General features: G+C 33.2%; 3 protein-coding genes across 4 annotated transcripts; all 3 read left to right on the top strand.

The window, feature by feature from the left end:
- Window positions 1–2,636: 2,636 nt before the first annotated feature.
- LOC120325677 (uncharacterized) lies at window positions 2,637–7,518 on the top strand. Its single transcript, XM_039391769.2, has one exon. It carries the CDS (start codon window positions 2,690–2,692, stop codon window positions 5,654–5,656), a length of 2,967 nt encoding a protein of 988 aa, XP_039247703.2. The 5' UTR covers window positions 2,637–2,689; the 3' UTR covers window positions 5,657–7,518.
- A 49-nt stretch (window positions 7,519–7,567) lies between these two features.
- Window positions 7,568–10,038, top strand: LOC120325679 (zinc finger SWIM domain-containing protein 7-like). Of its 2 annotated transcripts, XM_039391772.2 has the most exons (5): window positions 7,568–7,772; window positions 7,856–7,877; window positions 8,440–8,542; window positions 9,721–9,825; window positions 9,926–10,038. In XM_039391772.2, exons 1-5 carry the CDS (start codon window positions 7,697–7,699, stop codon window positions 10,025–10,027), a joined length of 408 nt encoding a protein of 135 aa, XP_039247706.2. In that variant the 5' UTR covers window positions 7,568–7,696; the 3' UTR covers window positions 10,028–10,038. The 2 variants fall into 2 exon arrangements, with proteins under 2 accessions (XP_039247706.2, XP_039247707.2); XM_039391773.2 differs by lacking the exon at window positions 9,721–9,825.
- Window positions 10,039–10,755: 717 nt separating this feature from the next.
- Window positions 10,756–18,646, top strand: LOC120325678 (sorting nexin-19-like). The gene is made up of 9 exons (XM_039391771.2): window positions 10,756–11,041; window positions 11,705–11,933; window positions 12,821–13,555; window positions 14,186–14,423; window positions 14,771–14,950; window positions 15,670–15,776; window positions 16,515–16,623; window positions 17,194–17,373; window positions 17,824–18,646. The coding sequence occupies exons 1-9, from the start codon at window positions 10,771–10,773 to the stop codon at window positions 18,487–18,489; spliced, it is 2,715 nt and encodes a 904-aa protein (XP_039247705.2). The 5' UTR covers window positions 10,756–10,770; the 3' UTR covers window positions 18,490–18,646.

Raw genomic sequence — 18,646 nt, 5'->3', positions numbered from 1 at the left:
TGAAGAATAATCTAAGACCAACAAATTGTTTTAGTTTGAGACAATTGACCAAATTATGTGCTGATATTCAAGCACAAGCTGATCCTATTATTCTGGAATACATGGGACTTCATTTGGACCAGGTGTCCGTCCAGACTACCTTCATCTTATTGAACATAAATGAAGTTTTAAAAATTTTTGAAACATCTGCCAACACTGAATTTCTCTCTTCAGAGAGATTTAAATGGGATGCTATTGTGAAATGGGTGAATTTCAGTTCAGAACGGAAAAAGATAGTCCCTGTTCTTCTGAAAGCAATCCATTTCAATGAAATATCATACTCAAATTCGTTAAAGATCAGTCCCATGGTACGAGATTCTCCAGAATGTCTTGATATTATTACTACGTCTTTTCGAACCCCGAAGAAAAAATATGATAAATATTTTACTGTTTTATTGCCCAATGAGGATCTTTGTCTGTTTAATCCTTCTGATAAAGCATGGGGATTAGTTCCGAAAATCAGCGATGAAAAAATATTGGAAATCTTTAGCTTGAATAATAAATTGTGCGCTATCACAGAAAATGCTATATTCTATTTTAAAAATGATACTGGATGGATTAGAAGAACAGAAATAAATTTTGATAACGTATTAACACATGCAACGAGAATAACATCTTCAAAAGATTTTGCTATTTTTGTGGAAAAAAATACTCTATCATATTATAATTGCTTAAAAGATAAATGGCACTATGATATGCCTGGATGTGAACTAGAAAATTTCTCTGTAGCAGTTCTTGGAAATTCCATTTTTGCTTTCGGAATTGATGGTGCCAAGAGATATCGCATGACTCAACTTATCTGGGAAGATATAACATGCATTGATGGTATCAATCCCGGTTCATCTGTCGCAACTATGAAAGACAACATTTATATTATTGGATTAGATCATCAAAAGGCAATGATATATGATCCATCAACTGATACCTGTCAATATATAAAAGATCTACCCATAGCCAATATAATCCAGACATGTGCCTTTGTGTATTATCGTAAACTATACGCTGTGGTAAAAGTGTCTTCTTCGGAAATGTTGCTGATGTATGATGAATTACAAGACCAGTGGTTGATACACACACGGGTTATTCCCAAGAATAAAGATAGTTGTAATGAATTTCTCGTTTCAACATATGATTTCTTTCCAGTACGAGGATTCGGATCAACTTCACCTAAAGAACCAAAAGGTCGAAAGATGTCAAAGAGTGCTAAAGCAGCAATGCAGTCTAATCCCACGGGTGGTCTCTTCGTTACTCCACATAATATAGTGTACGAGTCTAAGCCATCTCCCAAACATAAACTCGCAACTGTGATGTCTGCATGTACGTTCATGACGAAGGAAGGTTCTATGGTGTTTTCAGCTGTACGACCAGCTTAGCTTATGCAAACGACTCACAGTGATTCCAGCCCACAGACGTTTTGGCCGACTATCACCGGAGATATGTTCATCAATCACGTATGTTTCATTTGAAACGAGTTACTGCAGTCGATCATGTTTGATTCATCATGTTCGATCATTTGCCATGAAACTTTTAAATTCACCTCTACTTTCATTAATAATTATAACAAAATAGTAATAATAAAACAGCAAAATATTTATATACACCCAACGAAATACACCGAATCACAGTGTTCGGGCCTCACACATTGTTGATTAACGTATATCCACATTGGAGCCAGCAAGTGCCGAAACGTCTGGCTCGAAATGTCCGTTAGCTGAAACATATACTAAGAAAACAATGCTGTTGGTTGATAAGTCAAACATTTCATCAATTTATGCAAATATTTTGAATTCAAATGATTATAATTTGTTATTCATTGTATATTGTACAATAACAATTCCAGGTTTTCATTTAACTGTGAAATTGAAGTTAAATTATTATTAATGCACTTTTGATGTTTGTTTGTTCTTAATATTATATTTTGTGTTTCAAATAATTACTTATCAATGCTGTATAGGACAATCAACATTATTTAAAAATGTAATATTCTGGTTGTTTTGAAACTAATTATTGCTGGGAAGTGCAGCATGGCGTATCTTTTTCAACTCATCCTCATTAAAATGGATGCCTCATTGTGAAATCAACAAAAAATAATTGTCTATTTTTTGTGTGTGGAATAATGTTGCCCATTTTTATTATTTCAATTTAATGTATTTTATCATTTATAGTTTTGAATCATTTTTGGACTTTGAAAAATTAAGTAGATAAATCTAACTTGATTCTTATTCCGAAAGTGTCTTCTTTACTGTCTTCCTCACTATATCTATAATAATAATTAATAATAATAAGTAATAAATTAAGCAAGATTATTGTTACGTTTACCAATATGATTGTTTCAAACTATTGAATATTCACAAACTGTATATAATGTTTATATTCTGTAACATTCAATTTTTTAATATTATTATACACTGGTTAATGATTTTTTTGCTCTGTATTTTCACGTCATATTTTCCAAATTGTAAATATTGTTTATAGTCTGTAAAAATTTGATTTTCGATATAATTTGACACTGAGATTGTGACTTATTTGATCCCTGTTTTTGATAGCTTTTTCGATGAATTTACATTATGCGTGCTAATTTCTTCAATTTTTATTCTTTGCAGATTTTGCTCAAAACAATGTAATCATAGTAACGAGACCGCTGAGTAATATGAGTGGGTTGGAAAACGACACTCCATCTTTTGGTGATGCCATATCTCACAAATACTCTAATTGGAGTGAGGTGATAGATGCAATTACTCAAGATGAGGAGGTAAAGCCAGCGATGAGTAAAAGTTTTCGTTCAACTCTAACAACTGGGATCCATGAAAAAATTTTTTTACCGGGGTACTCACATTGCACAGTCAGAAGTTGGACTTCAATACAAAAAAAGAAGACAGATACCCCAAATTATGGATATTTACCGAATAGTTCTTATACTTCAGATGAAAATACAGAATTAAATGTGAATGAAGAATTATTTTCTTTCAGACCAATAATTCTCAATTCAATCTTGCTTCTTCAAGAAAATGCAAAAGAGCTGGAATTAATGGAAGCGCAGAATAATTGCTCTAATTTTATGAAAGATTTCATATCAAAATTGCAGTCTGCATTAAAACGCGAAAGGCAGTTTTTGGAAACCTATGATAAGAAATTCAATATGAGGGTAAATTCTACCCACGAAGCTGGCACTAGTTCTTACAGCGATTCAAATGTAACTGACTCTGATAATCATTCTGGTGAATACCCTTCAGCTTCAGTGCCAAAAAAACTACCTAAATTGGGAAAAGTTTATGCTGAACTGCGCTCATGCATGAAGTCATGTGATGATACTGGAAAACTATGGTTATCCAAAACTGGGATTGCTGCTCTAACAGGTCTTAGAATGAAAGAAAAATGCTTGGAACTACAAAGTGAAATGTTACTTCACGTACGTTGGTTAATTGAAGCTCGATTACGTAACATGGGGAAATTTGTATCATCACATTATGATGACGAATCTTTTTACATTAGTGATTTATTTTGTTCCAACGAGAATAAAAAGTTCTGCAAATTATTCGAGGTTTATAATCAAAGTGTTTTTTCCTACCTTAAAGAATGCGGCCATAGTGATGTCGAATTTAATAGCAAATATGGTGAATTTACGCAAGCTAATATGCAGTCTACTGGCAATTTGAGTGAGTCATACACTCACAGTTTGGGTGAATCGAGCAGTATTCAACGTTCGAGTGGGATTTATCCAATTTCTGTTAAGACGATGTTGGATATTTTGTCAGAAGACTTTATGATTAAAGTTGGACCAGCTGTAGCTTACATTCTTCAAAGCTGTAGAATTTTTCAGCCATTTGATACTTTGATCACACAATCTACCGTAGGTTATAATACATCTAGCGAAGGCTTTTTATGGGAGGATGCTTCTAAGATTGAAGTAAGACCTGTGCAACCTCAAAAAAGTCACAAGTCTTCGTTTTTCAGAGTCATTAAAAGAGTTGCGGGTATCAACGTCCCTGATATAAACATGGAAAAAACAGTAGAATATTGTGCTATTTTAGCAAAATGGTATTCAAAGCACCATGATGTGGTTTCATTATTCTTGTCAAGCATTGGAGGAAAAACGAAAATTCTACGTCGAAGTCACAATTTTGATTCTTATTTGTCAGATGATACCATGTCTGTAGCAAGTTCAGATAACAGAAGTACGTCATCATTTGTAAAACACAATGAAACAAAAAGTGTGGTATGGAGAGATGCATGGAATAATGACGCGATGAAAGTCATCACTACGCAGTATTTAGAATTCCTAACTAATTCCCTTCCAAAACTTCATATGCCTTCTTTGATAAATCAACCATTGCCAAGTAATTCTATCACAATGAAAGAATCGAATCGAACAACTTTTTTTGCAATAAATGATATTGGGATCTTACTACTACAGGCGGTTGTATCAAACATAGGTCATTTAAACGTAATGCCTGATGACTTGCATAATTCTTTAATGGCTACCTCTGCTGAAATTGTTATTAATTCTGCTCTATCTTGTTCAGATGGCATGCTTTGTGAGATGCTAGGGAAAAGTACTCCATCTTATGATAAACCTTCAATTCAAATGATCGCTAGTACTGATGTGAGCCTTGTTTCTCATTGTTGTGTATCTTCGCTTCAGCCGCTCATGTATATTCTTGAGTTTTACTCTCACAATGATATTGTGACTCAGAATGCTTTGCCAAGAACTGAAGCTATCTTATGTGGTGGTTTCTGGTGGATAAAAAGAAAAATTCAGGAGTTTTTCTCTACTGGTAATCTCCCATCTGCGTTACGAATGTGTCTGTGCGACCTACAAGAACTTACCAACATCGGGTTGGATTGTTTAAGATTAGTTGAGTCTTGTCATAATTATTTGGAAACGAAACGGAATCAAAATTCAGCTGCCTTGACAATCGCAACACGACATCTACACAATATTGATTCTATTATTACAAATATGCAAGTTACTAGTGGCTCTTGTATGCTGCGACTCGGTAATGAAAGTAAACGAATCGCTTCTAAAATTATAACGAATAATTTTCCTTCGCAAAAATTTTGGATACAGAAAAATACGATTAATAGTGAAATGGAGAATAAGTATGTACAAGAGCTCGTTAATTCGTTGATAAAAGTTGCAGCAGAAGCGATTTCCGAGATGAGTTCACAATTGCAATTGGCTGGCATGACACCTGTGGTAAACGCAGTCTATGAAGCTTGCCTTTCACATATAGCAAAAACGAAAGTAAGATTCACAGTGCAGGGTGCATTACAACTTTCTTATGACTTCTCAGAAATACTGAACTTTATTACCGCTGATATAAATGGGCTTTCCGCTGATGTAAGATCGTCCTTATCGTCACTACATTCTGTAAAACGAGCTTTGCATGTTACGGAATTGCTTCAAAGCACAGCTTATGATAATGCTGCTTATGTGGATGACAGATTCCGTCCGCAGAGTAAACTTCGTTCCTCAACAGCAAGCATCAGTGATAATGATGACAATAATATAGACAATTCAGAATTAGATGATAAATTTTGGCTTTCGTTAAGGAAACATAACATGCGTAGAAGTAAATCATGGACTTCTTTTATTCCTTGCATGGAACAAAAGTAATTACCGTTACCCAACAATGAGTTATTAAAATTTTTTTCTTTGCTGCCAAATTTAATTTCATTATTGTACTTGTTCGGATGATTGCTGTTTTTGGAAAAATATCGCTTTTCTACGCAATTTATGGTCAAATTGATTTCAGTTCAATTTTCAGTATGAGAAGAAGTTAGAAATTTTTTATTTTTGTCAAATTTGCTATTGGCCTGATATTTCACCATACATTTTGCTGTTTCATTTTGATTGAACTCTTTTTTTTTTCCTGTTTTACTTGTCCCTCCATATTCTCAGTTACCGTAGCGGTACCGATGCATGATATTCGGTTTTTATTAATAGTTCTGCAATAAGAATAACAAGGTGCTTTATCTTGTTTCTTGACCAAAAACTCAACTACCTCAGTTTAATATTAATAAATTTAGTTATTACAAAAAACTTGGTGAAAAAGGTAATTTGTAAGTCTGTTCTATTTTACCTTAATCAATTTTTCCCTAATCCAATCGCAGTCTTATGTTACCTAAATAACAATTCAAATATTATTCTCACCAATAGTCTTAGTTGTAATTCAAGCGTCAAGTTGTTAAGCTTGCACACTTAATCAAATGTTATGGCTCAAACACTGTTTTAGAAGAAAAAAGGTGTTTAGAAATCAGAATATTTTTTGTTTTGGAGAGTCAAATTGTAAAACACTGCTGATGATGTATATGTATATATCTTCCAAACGCTAAATGAAGTCGATGGAAATATTTATATTTTATGTTTGTTTGTTAGTGCTATATTCTGCTATCATCAATAACTGTTCAAATTCACAACATGCAAAAATGCATTTAAATAAAGTAGTGTTGAATTGATCACACACAGGTGTAGCTACCTACATCTATTACATAACAATTACCGTGGTTTTTTGTTATTGCCAGTTCCTATGTTAGGAGAGCTGAGCCTTCGTTCCACCAACAAAAGATAATTCAATTTCACAGACATAATATTTCCAATATGATATTGTTTGAAAAATTTTATTAACAAAGTGCTTTTTACTTATAATCTGTAATTTGTATTTATTCATTCTTCTACCTTTTTTTTTGCAATTCATATTTTATACTGCAGTACCTTTTTTACTTTATATTTGCACACACTATCTATTTTATTGCTTCAATCTAGTAGGGTGCAATTGAAATATATATGTTGTTGATATTTCGGCCAAATTTATTGATTTCACCATAGCTGTCGAGGTTGGGCTGTTGACTTTGAGTCCAAATTGATAAAAAGTTTTACCCGGCCTTTAGATCCGAACTCTTGTGAAAATCAAATTTTGTCATTAATAGACTGTTTAGAACGCTTGAAAGTTTTGACTTTGATTATCACCATTAAATTTTGGAAATTCCGTCCACAGGAGTTCGAAAATACAACTCCGAATTCAATCAAAACATGCAATTAAAACTCCACAGCTCAGGGTTTTACTGGGGTAATGGAGAGGAGCGTGTTTAACTTGATTTCAATCGCGTAAACACATTCTCATACAATTCAGTTCCAAACCCTAACTAAAATCACTGAGATAACAAAACCGGTTGAGATCGCATACCAAAGTAGAACCGAATTAAATATATCACGTTTGAATGTGAATAAAAATACAAAATACAACTCAAATCGGAATTTTTTATATTCAAATATTGTAGTTTGAGACTTTCAACTTTAAAAATAAACGAATACTACGGTAAACTAAATCAAATACTAAACATTGTTAGTACCTAATATATTTTTGAAACATTCCCTAATAAAAATTCAACATTACGTTTTCGGGATTTAGATTGCACGTTTGTTAAAGTTATTCTATTTTGTCAAAGATTTCAGTATAATGATACCTAAATATTAGTTTTATTATTTTTTGGTGCTAAAATTTTTCAAATATATTCTGTATTTTTGTAGTTTCAAGCTTTGGTTATAGTATTCATAAGCTTTTATATATTTAATCATAATCAATAACAAGCTCATATTATTGTTGTCAACAATTGCATTATCTTCAATTGATTAATGACACTCGAGACTGTCTGAATGAACTATATCATAGAAGAAACAACGAAAAAACTTTTTGAAGAAGTTAAGAAGTCGAAAAGAGAGAATGACTCAGGTATAGTATCAATATATCACGTTTATTTTTCAATTGCGGTTGTGCCAACTAGATAATATCAATCTTATTCATTTCTTTTTCAGTATCTGATGACTTGATGTCAGCGTGAGTTCACTATTTTCTTATATTTGTACATATTCTATTATTATTGATACTGTTATATGAAAATATTGAGAAATAGTATTATTTTAACATATTATATTATGTGAAAAGTTGATTGATGTGCTAAGCAATATTTACAGAATAATTGATTTGATTGTAGTAATAATGCCGCCATTGAAAAAAATGTGATTCCTAGGAATTCAGACATTCCAAACCCTTGTGTTTTTACAGTAAAGTTTGTCATTTTTGAAATGAAATTGTTATTATTCACTAATACAGTTGTAAATTTTGTTAATTTTTGTGAGTTTTTTAGAGTAAGTTTAAATATGATGAAAAGGAATGAAATTTCAGAATATCTGCTATCAGCATCTTCAGTATTGATAGCTATATTTCGATTTGTGATCACAATAATAATTCAATAATTAGTATTTTATTTTTTCACACTTTGTACATTATTCCTCTTCCTAATCTCTTTCTCCTCACAGAATTATGATAATAATATATATATATATTCATTATATTGTGAGAATTGTATTATAACATTGTAATGCAAGCTTTATTTCAGATTGAACTGTGTTTTTGGACAACCACTTCTATCAGCATTTGATCTTGTAGATAGAAACTCCGTTACTAAGCTTACAACACCTAACAGAAGAGAATTATTCAAGGTTAAATTCTTTGGTTTTTATTCATGAACGAATATTTTTTTGAATACCATATATCAAATTATGAAATGTAAATTGCCAAGCTTGATATGTTGTTCATTTTGTGTAACAGATACATAGATAAACAGAAATTGATTCATGTCTTTGAGTTAGGGAAAAGTATTGATTTGTACTTTTAAGTTGATTGTTTTTATTTATTGGACACAAAGTGTACATTTGAATCGTTTTGTTATTATGTTGTTGACCATCGTCTTGTTAGTATTTTTTTCTTCTTGTGAAAAATCGCATTTCTCATTAACTACTAGACCAATTGCTTTGAAATTTTCAGTGGCTAAAAAATTGTATTTTTTGCTAGAAGACTATTACTTTTATTTGATTCAAAATTCCTGTGGGCTCCCTGGGATTTATTTTTTGTGTGCGATGACGCCATCAAAATTTAAAAGTGCGCACCTTGTGGCAGTTTACATTGGTGGTCAAGCAAAGTCGCGTAGACTGCGGTACTGGAAGTCCACTGTGACAAATTGCATACTCGTACTAGTAGTTCGTCTCAGCCTTCGTATCCAAATATTTCAGCACTGATCTTGTGTTTTTTTATTCGATCCCCCCTTCCACTCTGAACAAGGCTCTGTTCAAACAGGAACTGAGTTCTAACGATATGTAAGGGGTTTCCTTTTTTTGGAAGGACCGTGAATCGGTATTGCTTACCCTTTTTATTACACCGGGGTTTAAATTAGAGATGTGTAAACTGCGAATTGTGATGCCAACACTTATTAAGCCTAACGCTTTAAATGCTAGGCACTTGAGCCCACATCTGAGCGAGCTGGGCTGAATGTTCGATGATTTTGTTCCATCCATTGCTGATGTACTGAACTGAAATAAAATGATTAGTGTTTTACGTATTGTGAATCAGTTTATTTATATTACTCATGTGTTGAATAATCAGCAAGGTCAATTAGTGTAATTTTGAGATGATTTATTTGAGAAGTAACATTGAGTTGAATTTTTTAGGAGGCTTGATTTTTTTTCACAGACATGTATACTGTACTGATACATACGGTAGGTTTTTAAATAATATCTGTTTGCTATCTTACTAAAGGTAATTAAAATATTATCATATAATGATTTTCAAAAATATGTCAGAAAATGATTTTTTGTTGAGTATCTCCATTTTTTCTATGTAGATTTCTGGAAGTTCAAGGAAGACCTATTACTGCCCATCATCCTTACAATTTTGTCCCTGCCCATCATTTGCATTTGGAGTAATAAAAAGAGGAGATCTGATAATGGTACACAACCTTTTTATTGCTTTTCAAACCTGTTATGATTACTAGGCAAATTTAAATCTGATGACAAAATATCACATGATTTCATGCATTTGTTTTTCAGTGTAAACACATTCTTGCTGTGCATTTGAGTATAGCTTTACAATGCTGTTTAGAAGAGAAAATTGCAGAAAAAAACTTTGACGCTTTCTTGTATGAACAATAGATTGAATTTAGGTTAGTATTTGGTTAAAACTATTTGATATCTTATCGTGTACTAGGTTAATTAATAGAGTGGCATATGAAACTTAGTTAGCAGAATTATTGGAACAAAGTGTACATATGGATCATTCTGTTATGTTTTTGTTGTAGTAGGAATTTTTTAAAATAGCTTTTCTCATTAACTACTGGACCAATTGCTTTGAAATTTCCGTGGTTGGAGATTGTATTTTTTTGCTATAAGGCTTTTATTTCCATTTATTTTAAAAATTTCTGTGTGTTATATGGAATTCGTTTTTTGTGTGCAATGGAGTCATCAAATTTAAAGTTATGCACCTTGTGGCGATTCCGTGTTTGCGTTAGCGATCTGGTGGTTGGGCGAAGTCGTGATGACTGAATTACCAGTAGTCTACTGTGACTAATTGCATACCCGTACTAGTTTAAAAAATTCCATGGTACAAAAACGCATATATTGAGATATACTTTGGGTGGTATGCTAGTGCTATAATGTGTTGACTGACTGCACTTTACATCCTTAATTAATTAATGGGTATTACTTCATTCTATACATATCATCAGAGCCAATACCTAATCTAACTTAAGGTACATAAAATCTGGGTAGTTGTCACATGTAGATCTCACTGTATAGTAACACGAAATATTAAACCTATTTCTAGTTTTATTGTGTTTTTGGCATAGTTTGTTTTTAACACGTTTCATTCTTTATTTTTTAGAAAATAAAAATCATAAATGGAGCCGTTTTCAATCGCTTTATTAATATCTGGATTGCTGACGGCAATGTATCAGATGTCCGGAACACCTTTTATTCTGAATATAATCATTTTCTGTTTCTGCTTATTACTGTCATTCTACGCCATGTTCATGAGTGGATATCTTATTCCGAGTGATGGATTATTTTATTGGATGTACTCGTGTAATAAGAACGAATCGTCTGATGAAGAAGAAATTGAATTATTTGAACATGATGACCAAATAACAAAGAAATTGAGAGAGCTGACTGGTGAGATTTTGGTCGAGCATATGGTATCACTAACTCGTTATTTATTAATACAAATATCTGATTATCTGTAATACAGTGCCCTGGCGGTTAAAGCATTATTAAACTAAGCATTATTAAACTATGATGGCATCGCTATTCAAAATCTCGGGTTGAATTTCCATGCCCACCACCTCGCAACTTCAACTCGCAAAGACATCTTATTCACTAATGGATGTCACTGTGTAAGCCATATTAACATGCAACACTTCACAAATTCTAGACCAGTGGTTCTCAACCTTTTGCTGACCACACTCCACTTTACTGTTTACACTCTGGTCGCGTACCATTAATGAAGTCCCTTTTTTTGGGTGGAGGACAATGGCACAAGAAACAGGCTATGGTAGTATTTTATAATGTGGCACAACATCCTTTGTGATGTAACATGCAAAACAGATGAGGGCGATCTCTAAAAAGGAACTCTTAAGTCGTAGCGCAATAAACGCCGTTCAGCGAATACACACACTATAGAAGATGAAATGTTGCCGCCATATTTTAGCCACCTCAAAAGTTAATTGTTGCAATAATTCAAATCTGCTCGCGTACCACTTGAAAAGCTCCCGCGTACCACAGGTTTAGAACCACTGTTCTAGACCTACCACATCCTTATTTTATATTTATATTCAGGACACATCGTCAGAGATTTCATATTATCTTGGTATAACAAGGTAACAGATGAAGTTACTTTTGTTCAAGAAGCTTTTGAACTCTTCGAACATTTACTCAAAGGAGCTAGATCTCGAGTTGCTTCCACTGATAAGAATTTATTGTTAGCGAATATTCTTGAGGAGTTTCTAAAACATTATATTATATATAAAAAAGCAGCGAAAGAAATTGGATCTCGAGCATATTCTAGGTAAGTAATTGATATTGTAGGTTTCAATTCTAATAGATTATCTTCAAGAATCACGCAGAATGTGACATCTATTTTGGAAATATTGATTTTCTGCATTTCCTTACGAAATGAACATTCTAAACCAGTGTTTTTCAAATTGGGCCCCCGAACATTCATAAGGGGACACGGTAGCCTAAGTCCTAAAATTTACGATACCCTCAATGAGGCTTGGTTATTTTGGCATAAAGGATTGAATCTTGGCTTTATTTTGGTGATGGTAGGTCTCAGTACTGATTTCAAATCTTTCAAATTTTATCGATATTTTGTTTTATCATAAGTAAAAGAGATTTTACTGCGAAACCAATTGAGCCCCTCCACGACTCACCAGAAGATCGGGACCCCCAGTTTGCAGAGCCCCGATCTATCTTATATTGATGTTCCTAATCTAAATTATTTCACTTTTTTTTTAAATATAACTGTTTTGTGTTTAATAGTCGGTGTCACAACGATGTCTTGTCATAGTGAACAAACTTTGAATGGGTGTAGTCCTATTATTGTATAAGTCTGTTTACTGAGCCGTAGTATTGAATTGGAAATAATGTGATGTTTGCTCTTCAAATAATTGTATTTTATTACTTGATTTATATGATACTTGTATGGTAATGTCTAATATGTCATATCAAAAAGAACATTAAGTTACTGGTAACTTAGATGGTGTTGAATTTTTAATTTGACTTGACTTTTTGATTTCAATAACGTAATCTCAATTTCTTTAAATACTTTATGTTATTTTTGTTGCATATTTGGAGGAAATTGAATTAAAAATCACTTTGTTTTTGTCTGTCTTCCAAATTGTTTGAGTTGGAGGCCAATTTTTTTCAATACGTTTCCAACATTGTTTTCAACAGAAATGATGAAGATGAAGAAAAACAGAAAGAACTACTTATAGCTGTATCATATATTGGCAAAAACGGTCATTTTGCACTGGAAAATTTACCAGATTCTGAAATGGAACATTTAAGAGGAATTATTATACTTATATTGAAAGGGCTTTTACCAGAAGATTATGAACTGACAGGAACTCCTTTGTATCTTGTGAGAGAGCTTATTGCTCAAAATGTCCTCAACTCATTGGTGAATCTTCTTTCAGACCCATTATGGATTTATAACACTTTAGTGAAAATCTTGGACGAGACTGAAATCGACTCGTCAACAGAAAATAGCGACACTGCAAATAGACATTCAGAAAATGAAGTCAACTCAGCAAATGATAATTCAGAACCTGAGATGGAATACGGCAACTCTATAAATGGCGTTGAAAATAATTTATCTATCGGGAATACTATGAAAAGTTCCGCTGTTCTTATCGCGAATTCCGAAAGTTTATTCAATGATGGATCATTGTCACCCACAGTCACAGTCTTTAACAGTGAAAATTGTCTCAGCACATCACGAGCATCAACCACTTCAATGGCTTCTCAATTATCTGCTGATTCTGATGACTTGCAACCAGTATCACCACAACAAGAAGATGTTCCATTACCACTGATGTCTTCAGAAATGCACTTTGCACCAGAATGGAATAATATCGATCGAGATGCTGCTTCCCTAAATAAGCATATTTTATCTGTAGCCAATGGCAGGTAACTCACACAAATGTATATATATATCATAAATTTGAATATGATACATTTTGAGGGTGTGATGGCCTTGCATCGCTGCATTAGCTGGTTATGCATCTCGAGTTTAAATTCCACGACCTCACCATTGGGTGTAATGGGTTAGTTAGGTAATGGCGAACCGGAAACTTGCTAGTCCTCCCAAAAGTAGTAACTCCAAACATATCAGTATAAATCATTGACTTAACAGGGTTATGTTCGGAGCAAAAGTCATGAATAAATGTCATAGAAAATAAGTACAGATTGAAATATAAATATACATAGGAAATTTATATATATTGGAAAAGTCTTGTTCACCATATAAAACACATTGCATGTCTGCATATGTGAAAGAAAAATTGTCTTGCCTCGTTCCTAAATCTTTCATTTCTAGATAAATAAAACATTATATCTGATTTGATTCTGATCAAATTTTAAATTTCACTTCGAATTTATTTCAATATTTAGCAAGCCTAAATTTTTTTTTTAAATATGAACTCTTTATTAAGGTTTCTTATATTAAAAAGTGGTGATTTTTCTCCCAATACTTATATATGCTGTTCTTCTTTAGTTGCAATGACTCAATTCTTACTTTTCAATCATATTCTTCTTCAGAACACCTCAAGAAAAACTTTTTTTCCGGATTCGCATTCCCGAAGCTGTTGAAATGAAAGAAAACTTTGATGGAGGAAGAAAATATACTTTGTATAAAATAACATACAAAACAAGAGAATTCCTACAAGCACAAACTGTTGCTATTGATATTCCATTGAACAATGAGGAATCTGCAAACAACAATAATATAGAAAGTAATACAAGACCAAAGAAAATAAGTCATATGAAGAAGCACCAGGTTTGTGTTCATTATATATTATAAGTTGAATATTGAATTGTACCATGTAGCTTTAGAAATAGGGTGTGTATGTATATAGGGTGGATACCACAGACGTCAAAGCAGCAGACTCTGTATATGACGAACCTTGCCCGAATTCGGGTGATCCTCTGGGCGTTTTGGTCGACTGTCCATATATTTTGGCGGGCCATATTGTGTCACTGTGACGTTGTCAGATGAAGGTAGGGAATGACCTATGCAAAAATGGGTATGCCACGTCCACAAGAAGTACTTGTGGTACTGAACTATACTACCGTAGGTCCCAAAATAGGAATATATTGAAAAAACTAATACAAATACATTTCCAGGTGCAAAGACGTTTTCGAGAGTTTCATGTTCTTCAAGAAAGACTTTCCCAAAACATGGTTGCCAGAAACTTGATAGCAAATATTAATGGACCATCAAGAATGTTTCCTGTGCCATTTGGAAATATGGATAAAGAATATATTGAGAAACGAAGAAAATTTTTACAAGCTTATCTTAGAGAGGTATCATTCATTCATTTTTTCTCCGAGGGTCCTAAGCGGCTCTTTATACCACTCCTAAAAAATGTCATAGCTTTTTGTTCAAACGTGCGAGAAACTTTACTCAGGTATCGTCGGAAAGCTTGTTACGTCTCTTTCCACTAATCGTCACCTGAGGCACGCGGCAGCAATGCTCTCGACGCTATCGCAAAAATAAGAGAGAAATTTTAAACAATTTTGAAAAAAGCGGTGTGGTAAACGCAAGCGAGATACATGAGACATCAAACAGCTTTACGTCACCTTTCGTCCTACTAAAATGTTGAATAAATAAAAAAATTCAATTTGCTGTGTACATGGAAAAACCAAACTTTTTGTGTGGCCCGGCCAGATGTCTGATGTTAGATGTCACCAACGAAAAATGTTGCACACCCATGGTTTAAACTTAAAGGATACTAGGATATTATGTATTGAATTACAGGTCCTTTCTCCTTGTTTACTTTATACTTCAGATTTGTGATTGACTACAGAGTTATTGTGTATTGAACATAGACAAACAACAGAAAAACAATATTTATTTATGCATTTAATAAGAAGAAGCAGAAGCAATTTTTTATTTCAAGACTTGCATTTACAGCCTTATTTTTGTGTCAAGTTCGTCTATGTTTCAGAATTGTACAAAGAACTGACCAAATTTTGAACATTTTTGATATATCATTGAATCATTTAATGATTTGTTTTGACAGATTTGCTCCATTCCATTCATCAGCCATTGCGAGGAGATGCGTGAGTTCCTAGCTTTTGAAATGGACCCTCGTATTGCCTATGTTCAAAAACCTGAACCAATCCCAAGGTATATGCTTTATATAAATTTGTGTCAAAAGTGGAAAAGTCCATAGTTTTGCTGGAGCTGGAGGCCATCTTACCATATCATATATTATCATATAAAGCCATTATTGGACACAAAGTTGACCTATGGATCGTTTTGTTATTATGTTGTTCGCTGTATTCTTTTTCTTTTTCATGTTGTTATTTTTGTTGTGAAATAATCTCTTTTCTCTTCAACTGCTGTATCAATTGCTTCGAAATTTCTAGTGGTTGAAGATTGTTGTTGTTGTCGCTAGAACGCTATTACTCTTATTTATTCCTAAATTTCCCACGAATTTTATGAGATGTTATATTTCACCCAAAATTTTGTTGTTTTATTTTTATTTCGCCAAGCATGACGACTGCCTCCGTTTTATTTTTGCGAATTCGCTGCTCGTTCAACAGAAATATTTTGGTAAGGGTACGATAGGCAACCGAGGATGGGTCTACCATGCTCACTAGAAGTACTTCTGGTACTAAACTATACTAGACCCACAGGTTCGACAGCCGTTTTATAGTTCCAGTTTGGTTCGGGATATGGTTTCGGGAAAGTTATGCTCTTGCCTTTGTGTCCATATATTTGACCCCAACTCTCTTGTAATTTCAAACCAGCTCTCCAGCCCGCCTATATATTGTCAATGCACTAACTGCTGTTAAATTTATCTTTCACTCAACACTGAGTGTTTCATGTCATTATTCCTTCATTTTGATTTTTAATTTTCAGGTTTGATAAAATGTTTAAAACAGCACTGAAAGATTTTCTCGGAAGTACTTCTATGAAATTTTCTGACACATTGCCATCCACAGATAATAAAACTGCTTTTAAGATTGAGGTATATCTAGTAACGTTCAACTAACATTTCTTAGTTTTTAAGGAGTTTTCCACTTTCATTCTCTCTTTTACCCCTGGGCAAAATCGAAAGTAAAATTTATCCCCTCTACCTTTTTCATCAATATAGCATATAAACATTGTAACACAATTTGACACAACCAGCCTATATTGAAATATGTTGCTTTTTTGTCGGCGAAAAGCTTCTCATAAATAGTGTTTAGTTACAGTTAGTTTAGTTCAATTTTATTGTTTAGTTACTTTATTTATTTGGCCGTTTACAACCATTTTTTTGCAACATACAGTCATTGCAGATTTGTTGAGAAATTTGCATTCTTTTTCATGTGGTCAACAGCCACATTTGGCCTTGTACATTATTGCTTGCAAAATTGACCCTAATACGGGTCCAATTTATTCCCCAAGGAGAAATTTGAAAACCCATGTTCTAAATAGTTAAAATTTGGATTTCTTGGATATTCTTTCTATGTTATATCTTCAATTTATGATGATTTTTTTTGTTACTTTTAATTTGCTGTCTTGAAACCTAAAAAAAAAAGAGTTCATACCATCTTAGGGTCCAAGTATCAGAGAGAAAAGGGAGTCAGAGTCGAACGGTTCTATATTTCCAAATAATGAGGTCGAGAATGTGGGAGCAGTAACCAAACTACGAAACAAAGTATTTGGTTCATCTAAGCATTTCAATAATCAAGACGTTGTTGCCGATTCCGCGAAGAGACAGTTTGCAAACTTTGAGGTAAGTGTTGTATGGATTATGGACTCTGTAATGAAATACTTTTATGCTCTAGGTGTGTACTGCTACCTTTATGTTAATATATTTTTGTAATGACCACTTTTTGGAATCAAAGTTTTGGTATCATGTTGTTGTTAGAATTCTTGTTTTCGTTATGAAAAAAGCGCTTTTCTCTTCAATTACTGGACCAATTGCTTTCGAAATTTTTAGTGATTTTGTGTGCGATGACATCATCAAAATCAAAAATAGTGCATAATGCGGCGCTTAGTTATCTTTGCTATCTGGTGATCATGCGAAATAGGGTAGACTACGGTGACAGATGGCTTACTCGCGTCCATGTACTTGAGTATTGCTCTCTTGTTATCAATGATCAAGCTATTTTTTGTTTTGTGTTTCTGGATACTAGTAATATTGGAATTTTTCCTCTACCAACTTTACTTCAATATTATACAGAATAGAAGAAATGTCTTTCCTTCAAAATGGAAACATGAAAATGATATCAATTCGACCCCTCTAATAAGGATCGAAGGTTCTGAGCAAACTGTTGAAAGTAGAGGAACTGGAGATGGTTGTGATGCTGGCTCTATTCCTATATCAGAAACTGATTCAGATATTTTATCTGCTCGTTTAGTTCTTCAATTTCTTTTACATACATGGAATGTTAAACCAGGAACTCGTGGAATAATAGCCGTGACTCTGACAAAATATGTTTCTGCATTCTTGGTAAAGGAGATTAATGAATTAACAACGAAAGATAGTTGGACTAAATACATAACGACACTTCATAATGCTCTTTGGCCAGAAGGTGAATGGGATTCAAATGATGACGAACGAATAACTTGGATGACTGCCTCTTCTGAAGTGAAAGATGAAGCAATTCGCAGCGCAAAAAAAACTTTAGAAAAGGCCTTGCCATATGTAATACGTTTCATTGTTGATGAAGAGACTTATAGTAATGGAGTCGAACATTTATTATTGTCTTTACAAAATCCTCTTATTAACAGACATCTACTCTATAAAATGTTAGATTTGATAATTCAACAGTTATTTTCTGACTTTGATGATGTTGTTCATCGTAACAATATATCTTTGAATGTTGTAACATCACCTGCCTCTTGATTCATACCATTCCTCTTTTGTTATTGGTTTTTTCATTTTGTATATTTTCTGTGACTGAATTGCTCTTTACTGTGATTGCTTTTGTTTTAATTGTATCTTTCATGTGTTTAAAATATGTTATCTGCCGCAGCTTTGAATAAACATGAGTATAGTATAA

This window comes from Styela clava, chromosome 4 (assembly GCF_964204865.1).
Source record: "Styela clava chromosome 4, kaStyClav1.hap1.2, whole genome shotgun sequence".
Lineage (NCBI taxonomy): Eukaryota > Metazoa > Chordata > Ascidiacea > Stolidobranchia > Styelidae > Styela > Styela clava.
The sequence above is the reverse complement of the archived record's forward strand: the minus strand, read 5'-3'. Positions and strand labels throughout refer to the sequence as shown.

Bases quoted from the DNA above. Each gene is read 5' to 3' on its own strand.
- LOC120325678 (XM_039391771.2), top strand. From the start codon at position 10,771: ATGGAGCCGTTTTCAATCGCTTTATTAATATCTGGATTGCTGACGGCA. The intron at 14,951-15,669 runs GTATCATTCATT...TTGTTTTGACAG, and splicing joins TACAAGCTTATCTTAGAGAG to ATTTGCTCCATTCCATTCAT. The intron at 17,374-17,823 runs GTAAGTGTTGTA...AATATTATACAG, and splicing joins GACAGTTTGCAAACTTTGAG to AATAGAAGAAATGTCTTTCC.
- LOC120325677 (XM_039391769.2), top strand. From the start codon at position 2,690: ATGAGTGGGTTGGAAAACGACACTCCATCTTTTGGTGATGCCATATCT.
- LOC120325679 (XM_039391772.2), top strand. From the start codon at position 7,697: ATGAACTATATCATAGAAGAAACAACGAAAAAACTTTTTGAAGAAGTT. The intron at 7,773-7,855 runs GTATAGTATCAA...TTTCTTTTTCAG, and splicing joins GAAAAGAGAGAATGACTCAG to TATCTGATGACTTGATGTCA. The intron at 7,878-8,439 runs GTGAGTTCACTA...GCTTTATTTCAG, and splicing joins TCTGATGACTTGATGTCAGC to ATTGAACTGTGTTTTTGGAC.